This window comes from Calidris pugnax, unplaced genomic scaffold (assembly GCF_001431845.1).
Source record: "Calidris pugnax isolate Ruff unplaced genomic scaffold, ASM143184v1 scaffold37, whole genome shotgun sequence".
NCBI classification, from domain to species: Eukaryota; Metazoa; Chordata; class Aves; order Charadriiformes; family Scolopacidae; genus Calidris; species Calidris pugnax.
In genome coordinates this window covers 489878-508981 of record NW_015090816.1, presented here as the reverse complement: position 1 = coordinate 508981, position 19104 = coordinate 489878, and the positions used below count along the sequence as shown (strand labels likewise).

The window sequence follows — 19104 nt, the reverse complement described above, 5'->3', positions numbered from 1 at the left end:
CTTCCAACTTAGACAATTCTATGATTCTACGATTCTACTCTAAAGCTAAAAAGTGCCAAAAAAAGCCACCCAGGTTGATCCAGATGGGTTCAGAGCAGTTGTTGACCCTTAGTGTTTAAATGCAACAGACAGAGGCCCTGGTGGGAGGTGGGACTAGAGGCAAAAAGGTATTTGGGTGCTTGATGAACTAATTAAACAGACTGAAGGGAGGCACAGATGTAAATGTGCTTATGCAGGGCAGGTATCAGCAGGGGAGGAGCAGACCCTCTGTCTCTGAGAAGAAGAGGGCACCTTGCAGAGTTTGCAATAGGTTTGAACGCTGCTGGGCTGGACTGGGGGCAAACCAGCCTTGGGATGCAAGAAGCACCCTGCAGATGAAGCAACCTTGGCAGTGGAGGTAGCAGAGACCCTGGGGTGGGGATGGAAAGTGCTCACGGGCTTGGGGATGCCACTGGCTGCAGTACCAGCATTACTGGCTCCACCCTGTGCAACCCCAGACAACTCCTGGGGAACCCTGTGATTGCTCCAGCATCAAAAGAAAAAGAAAAAGATGAGAACAGGATCATTCTATCCCAGGAGACACACAGGCAGGACAGAAAGTGTCTCCCTGAGGCTTTTGGTTAGAAAACCCTGGGTGCAGGGCTGGCTCAGCCTGGCAGCCCCTTGCCCATGCCACCATCACCCTGTGCACCTGCTGGGAGCCACCCACTTGCAAACAACATTTTGGGGGACTGAAATTAGGGGGAAAAAAGCTTGGGTACTCTTTCTGCTGCAAACAGGCAGTGATAACCACTGCCTGCTTTTCTTCTGAGTTAGCAGAGGAGAGACTGGGAAAGCTTGAGTTTCTTGTGGCCAAGGAGGCCAATGGCAGCCTGGGGGGCATCAAGAAGAGTGTGAGCAGCAGGTGGAGGGAGGTCATCCTGCCCCTCTGCTCTGCCCTGGGGAGGCCCCATCTGCAGCACTGGGTCCAGTTCTGGGCTCCCCAGTTCCAGAAGGACAGGGAACTGCTGGAGAGGGGACAGCAGAGGCTACAGAGATGATGAGGGGCCTGGAGCATCTCTCTGATGAGGAGAGGCTGAGGGACTTGGGTCTTTTTAGTCTGGAGAAGGCTGAAGGGGGATCTGATCAACACCTATAAATACTTCAAGGGTGGGTGTCAGGAGGATGGGGCCAGTCTTTTTTCAGTGGTGCCCAGGGACAGGACAAGAGGAAATGGGCACAAACTGGAACATAAGAAGTTCCACCTAAACCTGAGGTGGAACTTCTTTGCTGTGAGGGTGGCAGAGCCCTGGAAGAGGCTGCCCAGGGAGGTGGTGGAATCTCCTTCTCTGGAGACATTCAAACCCACCTGGACACGTTCCTGTGGGACCTGCTCTGGGTGGACCTGCTCCAGCAGGGGGTTGGACTAGATGATTCTCCAGAGTTCCCTTCCAAAGCTGTATCATTCTGTGATTCTGTGATTCTTGCACCATACCTGCAGTTACTCAGCGTCTCCCTGAGTTGCCTGACCCTGTTTGTCCCCATCTTGGGAGACCAAAATTAGCGTCAGGCTGTGCAGGAGGCACGGGCAGGGCGGTGGGGTGGCCGGGAGGTACGTTGCTACTGTACACAGCACACCCAGCAACGCACCAGCACCGCTCTGCTCCGTGTCCTGGGGCCCTCAGCCTCTGCCAGAGCCCCATCCAAACACATGGTAAGTGGCCTTGCAGCAAAAAGGTTTTGTGGTGTTTTGTTTTTTTTTTTAATTTTTAAAATTAAATATCTTATAAGCAGCTTGTGGGGGAAAGTGTAACATGTGGGGCAGCAGAAAATCCCTAGCTAGAGACTAAGAACAACAAAGGTCTGTTTCGCAGATTTAAAACTGGGTATTTGAAATAGAATTGTTTAATTATTGTTTAGGACACAGCCAGAAAAATGAGCAAACGCCTCCTCTGGACATGATCTGGGTTTAGGTCAGAGCAGGGCACCGCGGAAGGCAGCGGGGTTGTGATATTGAAGTGTTTGCTGAGTATTGTTTGAAAACAGGCTGAATCCCTTTCCTTCAAACAGGTAAGCTCGGGAGGGATTTACAAGTTCATTGAGAAGGGGTTATTGCAAAGAGCTGTGATGTGACAGTTTCACAAGTCTCCCTTAACAAGAGCAGATGGTGAACAAACTGGCAGATTTTTTTTATTTTTTTTTTTTCTGGCAGAATTTGGCAAGGCAGTAGATAGCAGTTCTAGATGAGGGGGGAAAAAGGAGGGATTTGTAGTTTGCTGCCACATAAGATAAGCTCTGACACACTCCCCGATGCCTGCAGGCTGGTGGGGACGGCAGCAGAGCCATGGTCTCAGCCCTAACACATCCCTTCTGCCTTCCAGCCCTTTTTGGCAGGTATTTGCCACCCGCTGCCCCAGCCCGGGGTTGCCAGCATGCCGGGGGCATCCCCAGGACTCACCATCCCCGTGGACATCCCTCCTTTCCGCTTCCAGCCCCGCCGGCTCCCCGTGGACTGGCGTCGCTTCAGCGCCGTCGACGTGGAGCGGGTGGCCCGGGAGGTAGACCTGGCAGCCCTCCAGGACCATCATCTTCTGCAACCTGGATGGGGAGCGGTGCCCCCACTGTGGTCAGCCGGCTGACCCCGTCCTGCTGAAGGTCCTCAGGATGGCCCAGCTGAGCATGGAGTACCTGCTGCATTGCCAGGAGCACCTGGGGACCAGCCTGGCCCTGCACGCCCAACGCCTAGAAGATGCCCACGCCAAGCTGGCTTGCACCCAGCAGCAGGCAGCGGAGCAGGAGGCCCAGCTCCGGGCGGAGAAGGAGGAGAGCAGGAGGTGGAAGAAGCTGCTCGCCACGCAGCAGATCCTCCTGCAAGCCGGCCCCAGCGCCTACTGCAAGGTGTGTGGTAGAAAAGGGTCAGGGCATCCCAGTGTAGGATGCTCGTTGCTGCATCCTTGCCTTTGTAGACCTTGTTCCCAGGAAAAGGTGCTGGCTCATCACCTTCATGGAGACTCCAAAGTCTGTGCTCCCTTTTTTTTTTGTGTGTGCTGACTACAGGTCGTCACAGCCCCACGGAGTGTGGGAGAGGGGGTTTCTGTAGAGCGTTGGCTGGAGAGATCTCACAAAATCCCCGTATCCTGGGGGATTCCTTGTAGTCCAGGGAGACTTTAAACATGCTCCAGACCAGTGAAAGATGTCTGGATGCTCCTGGATTTGGTAGTAATCTTGTTCCCCCCACTCCAGGCTTTTCCCAGCCTTTCAGGGGGAACTGCTGGCTGTGCCTCTTTGTCTGCTGCTTCTCCATTTCTAAGTCAACCAGCTCACTCGTTCCTGGAGATTAAAAGCCACCCAAACCAGGTGATTTAGGTTCTACATCCCCACAAGTGCAGCTCTCCCTTCCTCCAGAGCAGGACCCTGTTATAACCAAGACCTGGTTATAACCAAGACCAGAGCAAGACCCTCTTATAACCATGACCTGCTGCTTTGGCCACCTTATTGCACTGCTTTGTTGGGTTGGTTTTTTTTCCCTAAGCAGTATCCCTGCACCATCCTGGCTTCTGCCTTCTCCTGACCCCTAAAGGGGTTTTCATTTGGCTTCAGACAGAAGAAACTCCTAATACCCTCCATCTACATGCCTCCATCATGACAGCCGCGTCTCTTCAGGTCTCACCTCTTGCTTTAAGGTGGCAAAGCTTCCTCTGCCAGATGTGGAGACCACCCTTTTCTGCAGATCCCAGTCCCTCTGCTGACTTCTCTCCCCTCTTTTCCAGTGCCACCTCTGCAACAAAGCCTTCATGAACGACTCCTTCCTGCAAGCCCACGTGCAGCGCCGGCACATGGAGGCCACCAAGGCAGGTGAGCACTGGGACAATGTCACCCTTTGCTTTCCAGACCGGGTTCTGCCCTATTGGATGGGGATGATGGAAACCAGAGAGCGACAGTAGGAGGCTAAAGACAACTTCTTGTAACTTCATGCTGCTTCTGTGCATGTTTACTGAATGCTTTCTGCTTGCTGTCTTTCCCTCAAACCCAGGTAGGACACGTGGCCAAATATGAGTCTGCGTGAGCATTTAAAGCTCATCCCTGCACCTCGGTTTCCCTAAGGATCCTCTCCACCCAGGGATTCCATGGGGATGGAGCTGCACTGGGGAGTTTGTGACAGGGTTTTGCTAAGTCAAGGAGAGGGGTTCACCTCCCCCATGCCCCTTTTTTTGGCAAGGAATGGATGCTCCTTTGCAAACTGCTTGTAAAGCTGCAGGTGCAATGTGCTGTGTGAGAGCCATGGAGCCTCCTTACAGCTTCAGCTGCAGCCAGCACTTGAACCTGGCCATTAAAAAAAAAGTGGCTTTTGCTGTTTGCTGGCAGGGTAAAAGCCCAGCCCAGGGCTGATGCAATGCAACAGGCTGAGCTTTGCTCCACAGGCACCTTCCCTGGTGCAGCCTGAAATGCCCCAGCAGGGCGCTTTGGCTGCTTGGGAGAGCAAGACCAGTGCAAAGGCACTCTGCTCTATGAGCCACTAATCTCACCAGATTTATAAAAAGTAAAATAAAAAATAATCAGAGGCCACATGGCCACATTTGCCGTGGTTTTTCCTGCAGCTCAACTACCTGCTTCTCCACCCTGGAACCCTACAGCAGGTTTTTCTCAGTGCTTTAGCAGGATTCTCTACCCCAGCCAAAGCAAAACCCCAGCCGGAGATGTCAGGTCACACCCCGGCTCATGGCACCCCTGTTTTCCTGGGCTTTGCAGAGGGGCAGAAGAGGAAGCAGGTGGAGCAAATGGAGGATGAGGTGGAGGAGCTGAAGGCGAAGCTGCAGGAGACACAGCAGCAGCTGGAAGTGGAGAGGGAAGCGGGGAAGATGCTCAGGGAGCAGGTACGGGATGGGGGCACGGCTGCCCATTTGCAAAACATGAGGGGAGGAGAAGTGATGAGACACAGAACCTCTTTAAAGCAGGGGTGAAAAAATATTTTATAGTGGGGCTTGTGTTTATTTCTTTGGAAAAAATCATCCCCGAAAATTCCCATGGGAAATGTCACATGGAAATGTGACATTTGGAATGGGTTGCCCAGGGAGGTGGTTGAGGCCCCATCCCTGGAGGTGTTCAAAAGATGGGTTGATGTAGTGCTGGGAGGTCTGGTTTAGTGATGGTGTTGCTTTTTGTTTGTTGTGCGGGTGTCTATTTTTGTCAAAGTTGGGTTGACGGTTGGACAAGATGATCTTTAAGGTCCCTTCCAACCTAGAAGATTCTGTGATTCTGTGAAATAAGGACTGTGTAACACGCCTCCCCTCGAGGCTGTGCTGCCTCGACCTCCTCGTGGTGTGCAGGCAGGCTCTGAGGAGCGGTGGGTGTAATGAGAGCATTGGTGCTCATCCCACTGGTGCCAAGGCTGAAGCACCAGCCCTTGGTGGTTCTGATCTGCAGCCAAGAAGTTTCCTGCCCTTATTTTTCCACTCTCCTTAGGAAATGGAGAGAGCTCGCCAGCGAGAAGAGGAGGGCAGGAGAGATTTGGAAAGATGGAAAGAGGAGGAGAGGATGAAGCTGCACGAAGAGCTAGATGGCCTGAGGCAACTCTTCCTCACAGCATTCCAGGACATGGCCAGCAGGAACAGTGCCATGGAGAAGGTATGTGAGCCCCCCACATATTCCTCAAGGCAGGTAAGAAGATGTCCAAGCCTGCTGCTTCACCTGGTCCAGGGAGCATCACAGGTTCACAGTCCCAGAGGCCTCATTTCTTTCTCCTGGGGCACGTGTCTTTTGTGGTTGGAAGCAGTGGCTGGCCAAGGTTGAGCTCTCCAGGAGGAAAGCAGATCCTCCTGTGGGATACACCGCTCCTTCCTCTCCTCACTCCAGAAACTGCAGGAGCTTCAGGCCAGAGAGGCGAAGGTGTCCAACCTGGGGACACTGCGGGATGATGACACCGAAGAGGCGCCGTGGCAGATCCCAAGACCAGCAGAGCTGCAGGGAGAGCAGGAGAGGATGGCAGTACAGGTGAGCAGTGGGATGTCCTTACCCCTACCATGCATACCAGGAGATGCGTTTGGATGGAGGTGGACCCACATCCACGCACCTCTGTCTGCATCTGCTTTGTGGACATCTGGTCTAAGCTCAGGCTCAGGTATCAATGAGCTCTTGCTGGTGTAGAGAACTGACAGTCCAAGTCCTGAAATGGGACCTGGTGCATGCAGAGGGCATGTCATGGTCCCAGGTCAGCCCTGCTTGATGCAGGGAAACCCATCTTCACTAGAGCAGTGAAGGTGCTCACCACATAGAAAAGCATTTAAAGTACCAAATAAACAAATTTATTTACCCACACATCAGCTGCCTTCTCAACATCTAAAAACATCTGAAGGCGGCTTTACCTCTGAGCATGGAGTGTGGTGGAAAAGGCACCACTGCAAAGGTACCAATTGTCCTTCAGGACCCAAAGGGAAATTGAATTTCTCTGAGTACAAATACAATCAGCTGCCCATGCCCACAGGAACCGCCCACATTGTGAAGAGGGAAAACTCCTATGTGTTTAATTTGGCAGAAGGCAGAGCAGAGACAGGCACTGGGGGGGAGCACTGGGCACAGGAGGTCCAGGTGGGTGCCAGATGTCCTTGGCAGCTCCGAGGCACCTCGCTCAAAAAAGGCTTGGATGTTTCCCTATTGGTTCTTCTCCATTTTCAAACCCCAGAGATGTTTGGTCTCTTCGGAAAAAAACAAGGGATGCCCCCTCTGCAGATCAGCCCGATGAGTGGGAGCCAGAAAGAGCAGGGTTATGCACTTGAAATGAGCCTTGGCTGGACGTCAAAGCCCAAGGCAACAGAGCATAATTATGAGGTTATTGAGGGGAAAGAATAAATGCAATGCAGTGACCAAAGCTGTGTCCTGTTGCAGCTGATGAGGAGACATGAGGTTGCCACCAGCAGACTTTGAAGCTGGCCATATATCTTCTGCAAGGCCAGATCTGCCCTTCGGAGGACATCTCAATAATGAATAAAAATCCAAAGAGCTGCCCTTGCTGGTGAAGGGAAGAGGTGGTTCCAAACCCATTTTTACCATGTTCAAGTCATCTCATTCCTTTTTTGTCCCTCTCAGTTGACGAAAGAGAACAAGACAGTCCATGCTACCTCATCCCAGGACCATGTCCATCAGCAGAGGGATGCCCTCAGCAGCCGGCTCAGGGGCCAGCCCAAGGTCACGAAGGCTCAGGAGAAGGCAAGTGAAATGAAAAAGGAGAAGAAAAGGAAAAAAAAAAAAAAAAAAAAAAAAATAGAGGCCTCAGGTTCATCAAGAGGGTTTAAGCAGCTGTTTAAGCAGCCTTGAAAGACTGGATTGAGACTAAGTCTAATTTCAAGCCCATTCTGCAATGCTTTGCTACGTTTGGCTTTTTTGCACGCATTAAACACAAAGCGTTACATGAATGTCACCGGCACAAGCCATGGCCACCAGGTGTAGATCACCAGAGCAACACTTCACATTACAATTTGGAGCATTTTTCACCTGTTATCAGATCCGTAAAAAGCACGTGGGCCATAACAGGATGCATCTGATGTGCCAGTGATCCTATTATGGAAAGGAAAGCCCCTAAGCTGACCCCTTCCAGGTATGGTCTGCTTGAGGGAAGTAGCTCTTGGGGTAGTGTATGTGCCCACTTTAGTCTCTTGCTATTTTCTGCTCCCTTTCTGAATGCATTTAGTAATAACACTTTGCAGGGAGAGGTAAAATTACCCAAAATTATAGACAAAAAAATGATCTCTGCATGATGCCCTGTCTATTTCTTTACAGATCAAGCTGCTCTCTGCAAGCAAACCTGAAGGTAATGATTGCATTTTTAAAGCTAATCAGTTCGGGTCTAGATCAGTTCTTCATTGCTAACAGCCCTTCAGACCACAAAGTCTTCTCTGTCTCCCCCTATGTGCCGTGGAGTCCTCTCCAAGGAGCTGTCTGTGTGTCCTCTCACATGAAGCCATGAAGTGGACACCTTCCAGTCCCTTGACTATCTGCTACAATGGTGTAGACCACAGCTCTGGTGGCTGGCACAAAAGTGACTTGTCTCTTGGGTGGGTTTTCACTGCAGCCATACCCCAAAGGAATGAGATTTCAGTCGAGCACTTGCAGTAAATAGATGACCTCGCCTCCTCCAAAATGATGCTGGTGGTTATTTGCATAGAAGTAAGGAGCTGAGGCACGATGTGGTTTCTTCTTTACACCCTGGGTTTTCTATAAGTGCCAGGGAAGGAAAACAGGAACTTCTCAGTTCCCTAATGCCTGTGAGAGAGCTGCAGATTCGGCCAGGTCCTTCTTCTCAGAAGACATAAAAGGCCATGAACCAGAGATGGCTATTGGAAAATACCCAAGGGGTACCCCAGCCCTGAGGGGCAGCAGAGGACTATTTTTGCCTACTGGCATCCTCCAGCTGATGGCCTTGGTGGGTGAGTGCCCCATGGTTTTCCTTGGGGATGTTCTCCAAGGGCTGGTGTCTGGCTTGGATCCCCAAAGGGGCAGGTGTGTCCATGCTTTCTGTGTAGGAAAACCAGGTGCTGACCAGCGCTTGCTTCTGTGCTGGGGCCTCGCCTCTTCTTTGACCCTCACAACCTCCTTTCTTCCCTGCAGTGACCCAGGAGGTGACCAAAGTGTTGGCTGTTGAAGAGCCATCAGGTGGGTATCAGAGTTGGGACCATCCCGGTTGTGAGAGCACCAGGATGAAGCTGACGTTTGGCTTGGGGTGTTGTGCAGTGAGGATGAGGAGTCCTGGGCAAAGCTGGAGGTGGTGAGGTGGTGGGCTGGAGGGCAGAGGGGATGTGGTCACTGGTCCCCTCTTGGCTCTGCAGACTATGACGTGCAGCCATGACCTGCTGCCAACGCTTCACCCGGGGAAGGTGTCCCAGGCAGCTGCTGGGCTGCGGGTGGGATTTTGGAAAAGTTGTGGCCAGGAATTAATCAAATTGGAAGAGGAAGTTCCCCCTTCCTAGAGGGATGTGGTCTGCTGAGAGCAACCAGTTGCTTGCTCTGGGACTGGTGGGACCCATGTCCCCAAAGAGGAGAAGGGTCCCACCAGCCCCCTTCCCAGGGCACAGCCCCTGTGTTTCTGTACTGGTACCAGCACCCATCTTTACTCCAGACTGGGAGAAGGCTGCCCGGGGTGGGAAGCAGAGGCTGCTGGAAGCCCTGAGGAGAAACCCAAACCTCCTGAAGCAGTTTCGGCCCATCCTGGAGGAAGTGCTGGAGGAAAAGCTGGAGAGCATGGGGGTCAAGAAGGTAAGTCTGCCCTTTCAGAGCCAGCATTTGCAACGTCAGCCCTGAGTCAGTGAAGGAACTGAAAGATTTGAGGAGGGGGTAGAACAGCTGAAACACTAACAGGCAGTAAAAAAAAATAACCCCCATCTGGAGCAATCACACCCTGAGGGGCAAATGGGAAGGTGGAGGCAGAATCACACAGGGAATAGATGACCATGCTCCCGTCTCTGAGGCTGGTTATTAGTATCTCTCCAGCAAATCTGTCTCACAAGCAGCCTTTCAAATGCTAAATTACCCAGGGCTCCCTCTCTTCGCGGGAAGGAAGGTGTTTGAGGGCACAGCAGCCCCTGTCACGGGGATTTCAAGGGGACTTTCAGCTTCCAAGTCCTTTTCCTGCCGAGCATATTAAATAGTGCCTCCGAGAAGTCTTCTCGAGCTCCTGGCGATGCAACACCACCACCTAGCACCTCTCGGTGAGCAGGCAGGCAGCGGGCACGGATGCTGGGGACCCGTGTTTCTGAGCAAGGCAGTGATTCTGTTTTGGGTCCTGAAGGCACAAAGAGAAAGCTGTGACCAAATGACTTCTTGTGTGATTGTTTCCTGGAGGTGCTTTTCAGCCTGGGTTCGTTTCACCCAGGCTGGAGCCCTGGCATGTCCTCCCTTTCCCCAGCATGTTATCCGGGAACACTGAGGTGGTGTCAAAAGCAGCAAGAGGTGGCCCAAAGGCAGACCCACAGGCGTATACCTCCCTCTACCCTTCATTTCTCACTGTTTTATATCTCTACAAGCCCATGACATACATGGTCACAAAACCTCCTTGAGCTGTAAATACCGCCCCCCAAGACAAAATGCTGCACTTACCCTGTAGCTTAGAAATTGTCCAGAAATTGCCCCAATTGCCTGAGATTTAGTCTTCAGCAGCAATTTACCAAAGCAGATGAGGGCTTTGCAAACGTGGGCTGTTTGCATGGGACAGGTTTTGCTGGGGAAATTATGGGTATCAGGGCTGGTAAGAGCTTCCTTCGGGTTTGGAGAGGGCTTGGAGCTTACAGGAGGCTCCTGAGATATGAGCAGTGCTGCTAAGGGCTTGTTTCACCACCCTGTGCTGTGGGAGGACATCAGGTCCCTCAGCTGTCCTCTGCTTTAGGTTGCGAAGGGGATCTCCACTCGGACCTACAAAAGCCTCCAGGCTCTGGTCAGGCTTCAGCAGCAACAGAAGGCTGAGAAATTTCCTGGTCTCCTCCACCTGAGGGATGAGTTGGTCCGAGAAGTCATGAGGAAAGTCAGGCGATGCAAGAAGCCCAGCAGTGCTTTACCTCGACAGCGCTCCATCATCCCAGGTGAAGTGGCCTCCTGTCCTCTCTACATACCGACCGTGGGGACCTGTGGCCAACCATCAATGGCCATGGGATGCTGTTCCCTTCCCAGTGACACAAGAAGACAGGCAAAGGGCAGGAAAGGGCATTTAGAGTGATGCAAGTCTCTGCAATTGCTCTCTGCATATTGCCTTCATAAGGGTTGCCCTGATGCATTCAGGAAAAAACATTAGATGTCCCCAAAAGCCCCAACAGAGTGAAATACAGGTTTTTCAGTGCTTGCAAACCCCCTTTTCACCCCTTTTTCTACATAACCCCATGTTGGGTGGGCCATGTGGCTCCCCCAGGTGTGGCCCACAGGACAACCAGGAGGTGGATGGTGATTCTCCTTGCTCTCAATACTGCCTTCCAGCTCAAAGCCTGAAGACCCCCAGGTCCCTTCGTGGGTCACAGCCCATGGCAATACCAGCTGCATTAGAGCCTGAAGCCTCGGTGGTACCCCAGCCTTCTCCTCGGAGCAGACCCCGCTCCACCCACAGCCCCCCGAGGACTCCCTGGGGCACCCTGCAGATGTCCAAAGCCAGTAGCCCCCGTCGAGGAATTGCCCCACGGCGGAGGTGAGTCCCATCACCTCCTTTCAGTCTCCAGGCAGGTGGGCAGTGCCCAAGACCCTCAGCCATCAGCCACCCCCCAAGTATTCTGGGTTCTGCCCAAATACCAGCACCTCTGGAAACTGCCAAGCAGTGGGTGATTGTGGCACCCCAGAGACATTTATTTAGACAAGGAATATCCTGGGATGTCCCTTGACCATATGGGCTGACTGAAACAGTTGGCAAAGTCAGACTTGAGGGTTTGTACCCACCATGAGGTGCTGGAGACAAACACAGGGCATTTCCCACTGGTCTTCAGCTCCTTCTTCCCCTCCCAGAACCTCCACAAGGGGATGAAGGAGTTCCCTTGGGGTTTTAGGGCAAAAAGAGTAAAGATATAAACCAAAAGCTTAGAGAAACTGTGCAGAGAAGGAATAACATGGAGAGGGTATGAGATGGCAGCAGAGAGGAAGAGGAGCTCATCTATGACCAAGGCCAGGTGAGGAAAAGGAGTTACTTGTTTGTCCCAGGAGTAAGAGAAAACCAGGTGGAGGTTTTAAACCCAAGCAAAGCAATAGTGGGGGAAGGTCTGGGTGTGGGTACTTGCTGGAGATGCTTTTGCAGCTGGTGGGTGTGATGGATCTGTCCATGTCCAAGGGGAGCGCAGGGCTTCTCCATAGGCTGCCCTGCTCAGGGCTGGATCACAGCCCAGGGCTTCCTGCACCTGCTTCAGAAGAGGGGAAGGGGGACACCAGAGCACCCCCAGGCCTGACCCACCTCTCTCTGCACCAGCCCAGAAGTGGTGCTAGGGGGGAAGAAGCCCACCCTGTCCCCGGTGAAGCTCAGCCCTTTCTCTGCAGCGGCGCAGGGGGATGAGACTGACTCTGAGGGGTCAGACCAGGACTGGCTGGAGGAAATTGCTGGTTCAGGTACTCTTCTCCCTCTTCTTGTAGCAACCCCTGCGGGTCAGCGAGGTGGTGGGGACAGCCCTAGTTACCACCATCAGTGCCACTGTGTCACCTTCTTCCCGGGGCTGAAGCGGACAAATCTTACCCCACCATCCCCCATACCCAGCCAGGCAATGGGACACTGGTGGCTTCATCCATCAGCAATTCATGTGCCCGACCCTGCCAGGGTATTTTCCCATAAATCCTGTGGCTTTCCCAAAAATCCTTTGCGCAGAAGGAAAGCAGATTGTCTAGAGGATCACAGAATCACAGAATCTTAGTGGTTGGAAGGGACCTCCGAGATCATCGAGTCCAACCACAAAAAAAAAAAAAAACAAACAAAAACAACAAAAAACCAAAAAAAAACCAAACCACCACAACCACCACAAAAACAACAAACCCAAAACCACCACCCACCAACTAAACCCCACACCCACAACCCCACACACTACACCCCACCACAAACCTATAATATTGGGCACTAGAGCATGCCCTGAAGAGCCATGTCTATACGTTTCTTAAATACCTCCAGGGATGGTGACTCCACCACCTCCCTGGGCAGGCTGTTCCAGGGCCTGACCACTCTTTCAGTAAAGTAGTTCTTCCTAATATCTAATCTAAACCTCCCCTGCCCCAACTTCAGACCATTTCCTCTGGTCCTGTCATTATTCCCTTGGGAGAAGAGGCCAACCCCCGCCTCTCTACACCCTCCTTTCAGGGAGCTGTAGAGGGCAATGAGGTCTCCCCTCAGCCTCCTCTTCTCCAAACTAAACATGCCCAGTAATGGATGCAGGGAACTCCGGGCTGTCCAACACAAGGAGGAAAGCTTGTTTTAACTGTTGGCTATGTGCTGTAAAATCTGATGGGAACCACGTATCAGGGGGGTGGGGATGACTCCTCATCCCTTGGGAGAGTTGGGGGATAGTGGGAGGCACCTCTCACCTGTCCATTACCTTCAGAGAGCAGCAGGCACTCCTTGCACGTGGCATCTGGTGTGTTCCAGGCCAAAAAGGAGCTGTTGGTGCTGTGTGACACACCACAAGCCCAGGCTGTGTGTGTGTGTGTGTGTGTATGGAGGTTCTCCACTTGTGAAGGTAGAGAAACCCCTGTGATTTCAGGGAGCCATGTCTATACGTTTCTTAAATACCTCCAGGGATGGTGACTCCACCACCTCCCTGGGCAGGCTGTTCCAGGGCCTGACCACTCTTTCAGTAAAGTAGTTCTTCCTAATATCTAATCTAAACCTCCCCTGCCCCAACTTCAGACCATTTCCTCTGGTCCTGTCATTATTCCCTTGGGAGAAGAGGCCAACCCCCGCCTCTCTACATTCTCCTTTCAGGGAGTTGTAGAGGGCAATGAGGTCTCCCCTCAGCCTCCTCTTCTCCAAACTAAACATGCCCAGTAATGGATGCAGGGAACTCCGGGCTGTCCAACACAAGGAGGAAAGCTTGTTTTAACTGTTGGCTATGTGCTGTAAAACCTGATGGGAACCATGTATCAGGGGGGTGGGGATGATCCCTTGGGAGAGTTGGGGGATAGTGGGAGGCACCTCTCACCTGTCCATTACCTTCAGAGAGCAGCAGGCACTCCTTGCACGTGGCATCTGGTGTGTTCCAGGCCAAAAAGGAGCTGTTGGTGCTGTGTGACACACCACAAGCCCAGGCTCTGTGTGTGTGTGTGTGTGTATGGAGGTTCTCCACTTCTGAAGGTAGAGGAACCCCTGTGATTTCAGAGAGTGCTGGGAGATACAGTTTAGTGATGGTGTTTTTTGTTTGTTGTGCGGGTGTCTATTTTTGTCAAAGTTTGGCTGACGGTTGGACAACATGATCTTTGAGGTCCCTTCCAACCTAGAAGATTCTGTGATTTATTCTCTGCATAAAACATCTCCTTCCTGAAACAGCTCCTTGGGGATGCTTAGTGCTGGGGAGTCTAAGCTATTTAGAAAACAACTTGGGCTGGTGGTCCCCTCCTTTCTCACCCATCACCTTGCTCTGGGGCTCCCTGTTTAACTCGTTCTGCCCTGCACAGGGACAGCCACCTCCACCACGGTGAAGCTCTTGGAGAGACACCTGGAAGCAGTGGCACGGAGACCACATGGCAGGGTGAAAAGCCTCCCAGCCCTGAGCTCAGCATTGCCAAAAAACAGCCAGCCCACCAAGAAATTCCACTGGTGGTCCCCTCCTTTCTCACCCATCACCTTGCTCTGGGGCTCCCTGTTTAACTCGTTCTGCCCTGCACAGGGACAGCCACCTCCACCACGGTGAAGCTCTTGGAGAGACACCTGGAAGCAGTGGCACGGAGACCACATGGCAGGGTGAAAAGCCTCCCAGCCCTGAGCTCAGCATTGCCAAAAAACAGCCAGCCCACCAAGAAATTCCAGGTACCTTGTGCAAATGGCCACAGGGATGCTTTCTGACACAATTTTAATTATTTTTTTTTTTAAAAAAAGGCACATCACACCCTCTTCTGAGCATCTACCCATCAGCAGTGCCATGGGGCATAGTCTGTGTGCAGGGGGTTCAAACTTACAGCAGCAGAGACGTGGCCCTCGGCCCCTTCATCCAGTTACAGACATCTGTCCTTCCCCTAATGTTTGTCTGTTCACCCTCTTTGCGGGGGGGAAAAAATCAGTATTCATGCAATTGGGAGCAAAACAGTAAGTGTCGGAGAATCAAATTGAGAAAAGGTCCCTGGAACAAATCCAGAGATAATTGGAGTGATGCAATGGTGAAATTATTAAATTATTAAAACAGGACTTAAACATAACCTCAATTTATGGGGGAGAGCTGATGTAATTAAAGTGGTTGCGGTGTCAGAATCAAATTGCTTTTTTAAAAAAAAAAAATGTCTAAAAAGATTTTACCCAAGGAAGGCCTAGCACAAATACTGGGAGGATTTTTTTTGGCTTTTTATTTTTTTTTCTTATTGCAATGACAAAGAAATTCTAGGTCTTCATCTGGCAAAGTTTAAAAAGTAATTAAAAAAAAAAAAGTGAAGTATGAGGTTTATGGGAACACTTGCAAGCCACGGAAACAGAGAAAGGGTCTCCTGCGTGGTGCAACCATGTTTGGCCCTCTTTGCTCTCATTTTTACATCAATCTGATGGAGACTAAATCCCTGTTGATAGGGAGCAAGGGGGGGCCCAGGGTGCAAATATGGGGTGTGGGTCTGGCCCTGCTGCTCCCCTTCACCCTCTCTCCATTCCTCCCCAGTTTGCAGGTGACAGCAGTGACCTGGAGACCTCCTCCTTGGAGGACCTGGCCAGGCCACCAGAGCTGAGGGCTGCTGATGTTTGGGGGACCACCAGGGCCCTGGGGAACCCCTCTGCAAGGGGATGCAGGGTGGTGGCAGGGAAGTGACAGTCCTCTGCCAGCAACCACTGGATGGTGCCACAAGACCAGAAACGGGCAGCAGCCGCTCTGCAGCCCTCCCAGGGCTGCTCCTGGGCTCCAGCCACCTCTCTTTTGGGGAAGAACCTAATACTGGGGCTCTCCCAGATAGCTCAGGGGGGGGTTGGGTCCTCCCTGGCCAGCTGCTGTGGATGGGATCAAGGAGGATAAATGCTGTGCCGTTTGAAAAGGAAAGGTTTCTGCTTTCCCTTCAGGGAAAAGCTCCTTCTCCTGTTCCTCCCACAGGAGCTGTGACATGGCATCTGATGGTGCCATGAGCTTTCAGGGCCCCCACAGACCTCCCTGGACTTCCCATCCCCATGGGCTGGGGCCAACTCTCCACGTCAGACACAGCCCCACACTTGTGTGTGTGGCTTTTTTATTCTTTAAGCAGTCCTTAAAACAGTCAGGGAGGGGAGAAAGCAGCTTTCCTTCTCACTGCATCTCTTTTTGCCACTTCTGCGGGTGATGGAAAAGATCTTGTTTTCTGCTTTGTGGGATGAACCTGGACCGAATGTGCTCGACCAGAGTAACAAGCCCCAGGGGCTGTCTCCTTCCTCCTTTCCTTCTTGAATCAGTGGAAACTCCAACCCAAAGGATGATTTTTTTTTTTTTTTTTTTCTGTAAATGTGACCACATAAGCCTGACTCCTTTGATAACACTCATCTGTGTAAATTAAATTAATTTTCCTAATTCCCTCTGGGTTATGTACACTTGTAGCAGCGCATTTATGATCTTGATCCCCTAAATTTATTAAATTTTGGAAAACACAACAGGAAAAACTGGCACTTCTCAGTTTCTCTTCTCTTTCCCAACCCACTGCACCACGGGTGGGAACTTCTGCCATTCCCTATTTTAACATTTGCCTGTGGATTTTAATGCCTGGGAGCGGGAAGCCCAGCCAGGGTTGAGCAGAGCAGGCTCAGTTCATTTCAGCTCACCGAAGAGCAAAAGTGCCTTCCAGAAAACTCTCCCCAAACATGTGGAAAACCCTCCATATTTTTTAAATCCCCATGTCCTCTGGTACGTGCACATTCACCTGGGGGCTTACACCCACCTACGCGGCGTGGCTCTGTAGCTGCACACCTCAACAAGGATTTTTTCCATTTTAACCATTCAAGTTTAAGCACTTTACCTGGCTTGTGTTATTCAGATGTGTTACCTCATGCTTAATTTAGGGGCTTCTCGGCGAGTGTCGTCGATCATGACAAACACTGCTTTTAATAAATGAAACGAAGGAGGGACGTCGTCACCCCTTTTGGAGAACTGGTGTTGGTAACCAGGAAAAAAGAAATAAGCCTTACATCTGTCAGAAATTACAGGAGGAGGTAGCAGCAAGGATTTTCTCCTTGGGGAGGGGTGATAGGAAACCTGTCCCAGCTCCTGCACCCCTGCCCTGGCTGCCTGCCGTGCAGCAGGCTCCGGTGCTGGCACAGTCCGAAACCAATGGGGAAACAAACTTCTGCCCCAAAGAGCAAACAGGTAGGAAAAGGGGCAGAAAAGAGCAGCCTGTTTCGCCTTGACTACGTGGCAAGCTGGGTGCCAAGGTGGGCACCCTGCCCAGCGCTAAGAACCTCCATCGCACCCGTTCTGCCGGTGGCTGACCAAACCCTGCCAGCCCCAGGTCCAGCTGCTCTTCTGCTCCTGCACGTATCGACCTGCTGACAACTGCAGGAACCACTCTTATATTAGTTTTACCAGCAGTTTTCACGCCTGAGGGGCTCCTGAGCCATCGCAGTGAACTTCACACACTCACCACCAAGTCCAGAAAGGTGGGACCAAACTTCCCCTAAGTTTGGGGAACTCCAAAAATAGCTGATAGCCTTGTGCTAAGAGAAAGGTGGCGCTCATACTCTAACAAATAAATAAATACAGATACAGACAAAACATTTTTTATTTCAGACAGGACATCTTGAGCCAGAATGTTCCGTGGGGAGTTGTTCTCTGCGTGCTGTGAACCGCGTGGCAGAGGATGCGTGGTGGGCACGGAGGAACCATGAAGATTCACCTTGGGTTATCCCAGGTGATGAAGAGGAGGGGGAGAAGCGGCTCCAACCATATCAACTCCATCAATGTATTTTGTTGAGAAAAGAAAATTTTACTCAATTTCCACCCACCATTGTTTTAAGGTCTCCATCCTCAGACCAAGCAACTGCTTGTGTAGCCCCTCTTTAGACCACTGTCCTTTTCTTGACGACACCAACTGGGCCACATTGCCAGTACCTGGTTTTTATTTTCCTCCCTCCAATTTTCCAACTTTGTCCTCAGTTCAGCACAGCATGGAGAGTTTTCCATGGTCTTTAACAATTGCTGAAACCTCAGATCTTCTACCCACCAGAGGTGTCTCCTTTGGCTTCGTCCTCTCTGGAGTCTCTGGGAACAGTAAAACACGTTCAGAGGCAGCAGCATAGAGAGAATTGGGTGATTTGATGAGGGAGAAGCCATGCCAACCAGGGTTTCCCTCTGAAAAAGGGACTTCTTTTGCTCCGCCATGGTAAATTGAGGGTCCAAAGAGAAACCTGAGGTTAATTTTAAGAACACTATTCCAGCTGATGCCTGCACAGCCACCTTCCAGCATGGAGGAAGTGTGACAGAGCGGTACCATTTAGGGTACCCCATGGGGCAGAAGCATGACCCCCCCCTTCCCGGGGGCACAGCCACACTGAAACCGGTGGTCAGACCCTCGCCAGGAGTTTAATGCCATTGGAGTCTCATGTTCTTTAAAATCTTTGTTTTTCTCAATGGCCTTTGTCTTCCTGGGGCTCCATTGATGGGTAATACTTTGATAAAGCATGAGTATGTGTGGGACAATTAGTAGATAATCAAACCCCAGCACTAACAATCTCTGAATGCAACGCAGCTCTCCCAAATAATACCAAGCTGAAAAAAAATAAAGGAAAAGAAAAATCCTGTCAAATTTATTCAGCTGGAATATCTCACCCAGAGAGCTATTCTCCCATAATATTTGGGGCAAGCACAGTGTCATAAATCTTAGTGCTATTAATCCGTAGACTCATTCATCTCTGTTCAGCTATATAAAAGCAATAACCTTGTCACTATAGGAAGGAAGATTGGGCTTTTAATTGCATATAGATTTCAGGAGAGTTCTTATCTCATAGTCCAATTTGTAGCTTCAGATATGGGTCTTTGCTTCCCTTGGTCAAAGTCCATGCAAATCTGCCGTGCTCTCATATACTTATAAGTGTTGCAGAAGCTCAGAAAGAACCTACATAGAGCTCTGCTGGCAGATAATACACACAGCCTTTTCAGCGTTTGCTTTATTAGACAAGCCTATATTTAATTATCTCCTCTGAAACAGGATATGCATTTTTTCAGAGGACGATCAAATTTATGGAAACAAAATGATTTCTGAGTGCACACACGCACACACACGTCTCCAATCACGCTTTCCCTGACTCATCTCCCTTGGCTCTGCGAGTTCTACCCAATGCATCCTTTGCCCACCAGTTTATTGTCAATAAAGACAAAATAATTGGCGTGGGGTCTTCCATCCCTCACCAGTAACAACCGCAGGAGGAACCATTCGATCTATCCACGGGGCCAAGAGATCTGCAGTACCTGGGCTCCCATTATTCCCAGTCTTTCCTCAGCCAGAGCCTTCCAGAGGCACTAACCTCCTTGGTGCTATGCAGTTGGT

General features: G+C 51.2%; 1 protein-coding gene across 1 annotated transcript; it reads left to right on the top strand.

The window, feature by feature from the left end:
• The first annotated feature begins 2411 nt into the window (after positions 1-2411).
• DZIP1L (DAZ interacting zinc finger protein 1-like) lies at positions 2412-15416 on the top strand. The gene is given in 15 exon segments (XM_014939695.1): positions 2412-2563; positions 2565-2877; positions 3750-3832; positions 4718-4853; positions 5443-5604; positions 5833-5970; positions 7753-7783; positions 8581-8625; positions 8729-8742; positions 9097-9225; positions 10352-10544; positions 10933-11137; positions 11903-12039; positions 14298-14437; positions 15270-15416. Coding segments are annotated over 15 exon segments (2025 nt in total).
• The last annotated feature ends 3688 nt before the right edge of the window (positions 15417-19104 follow it).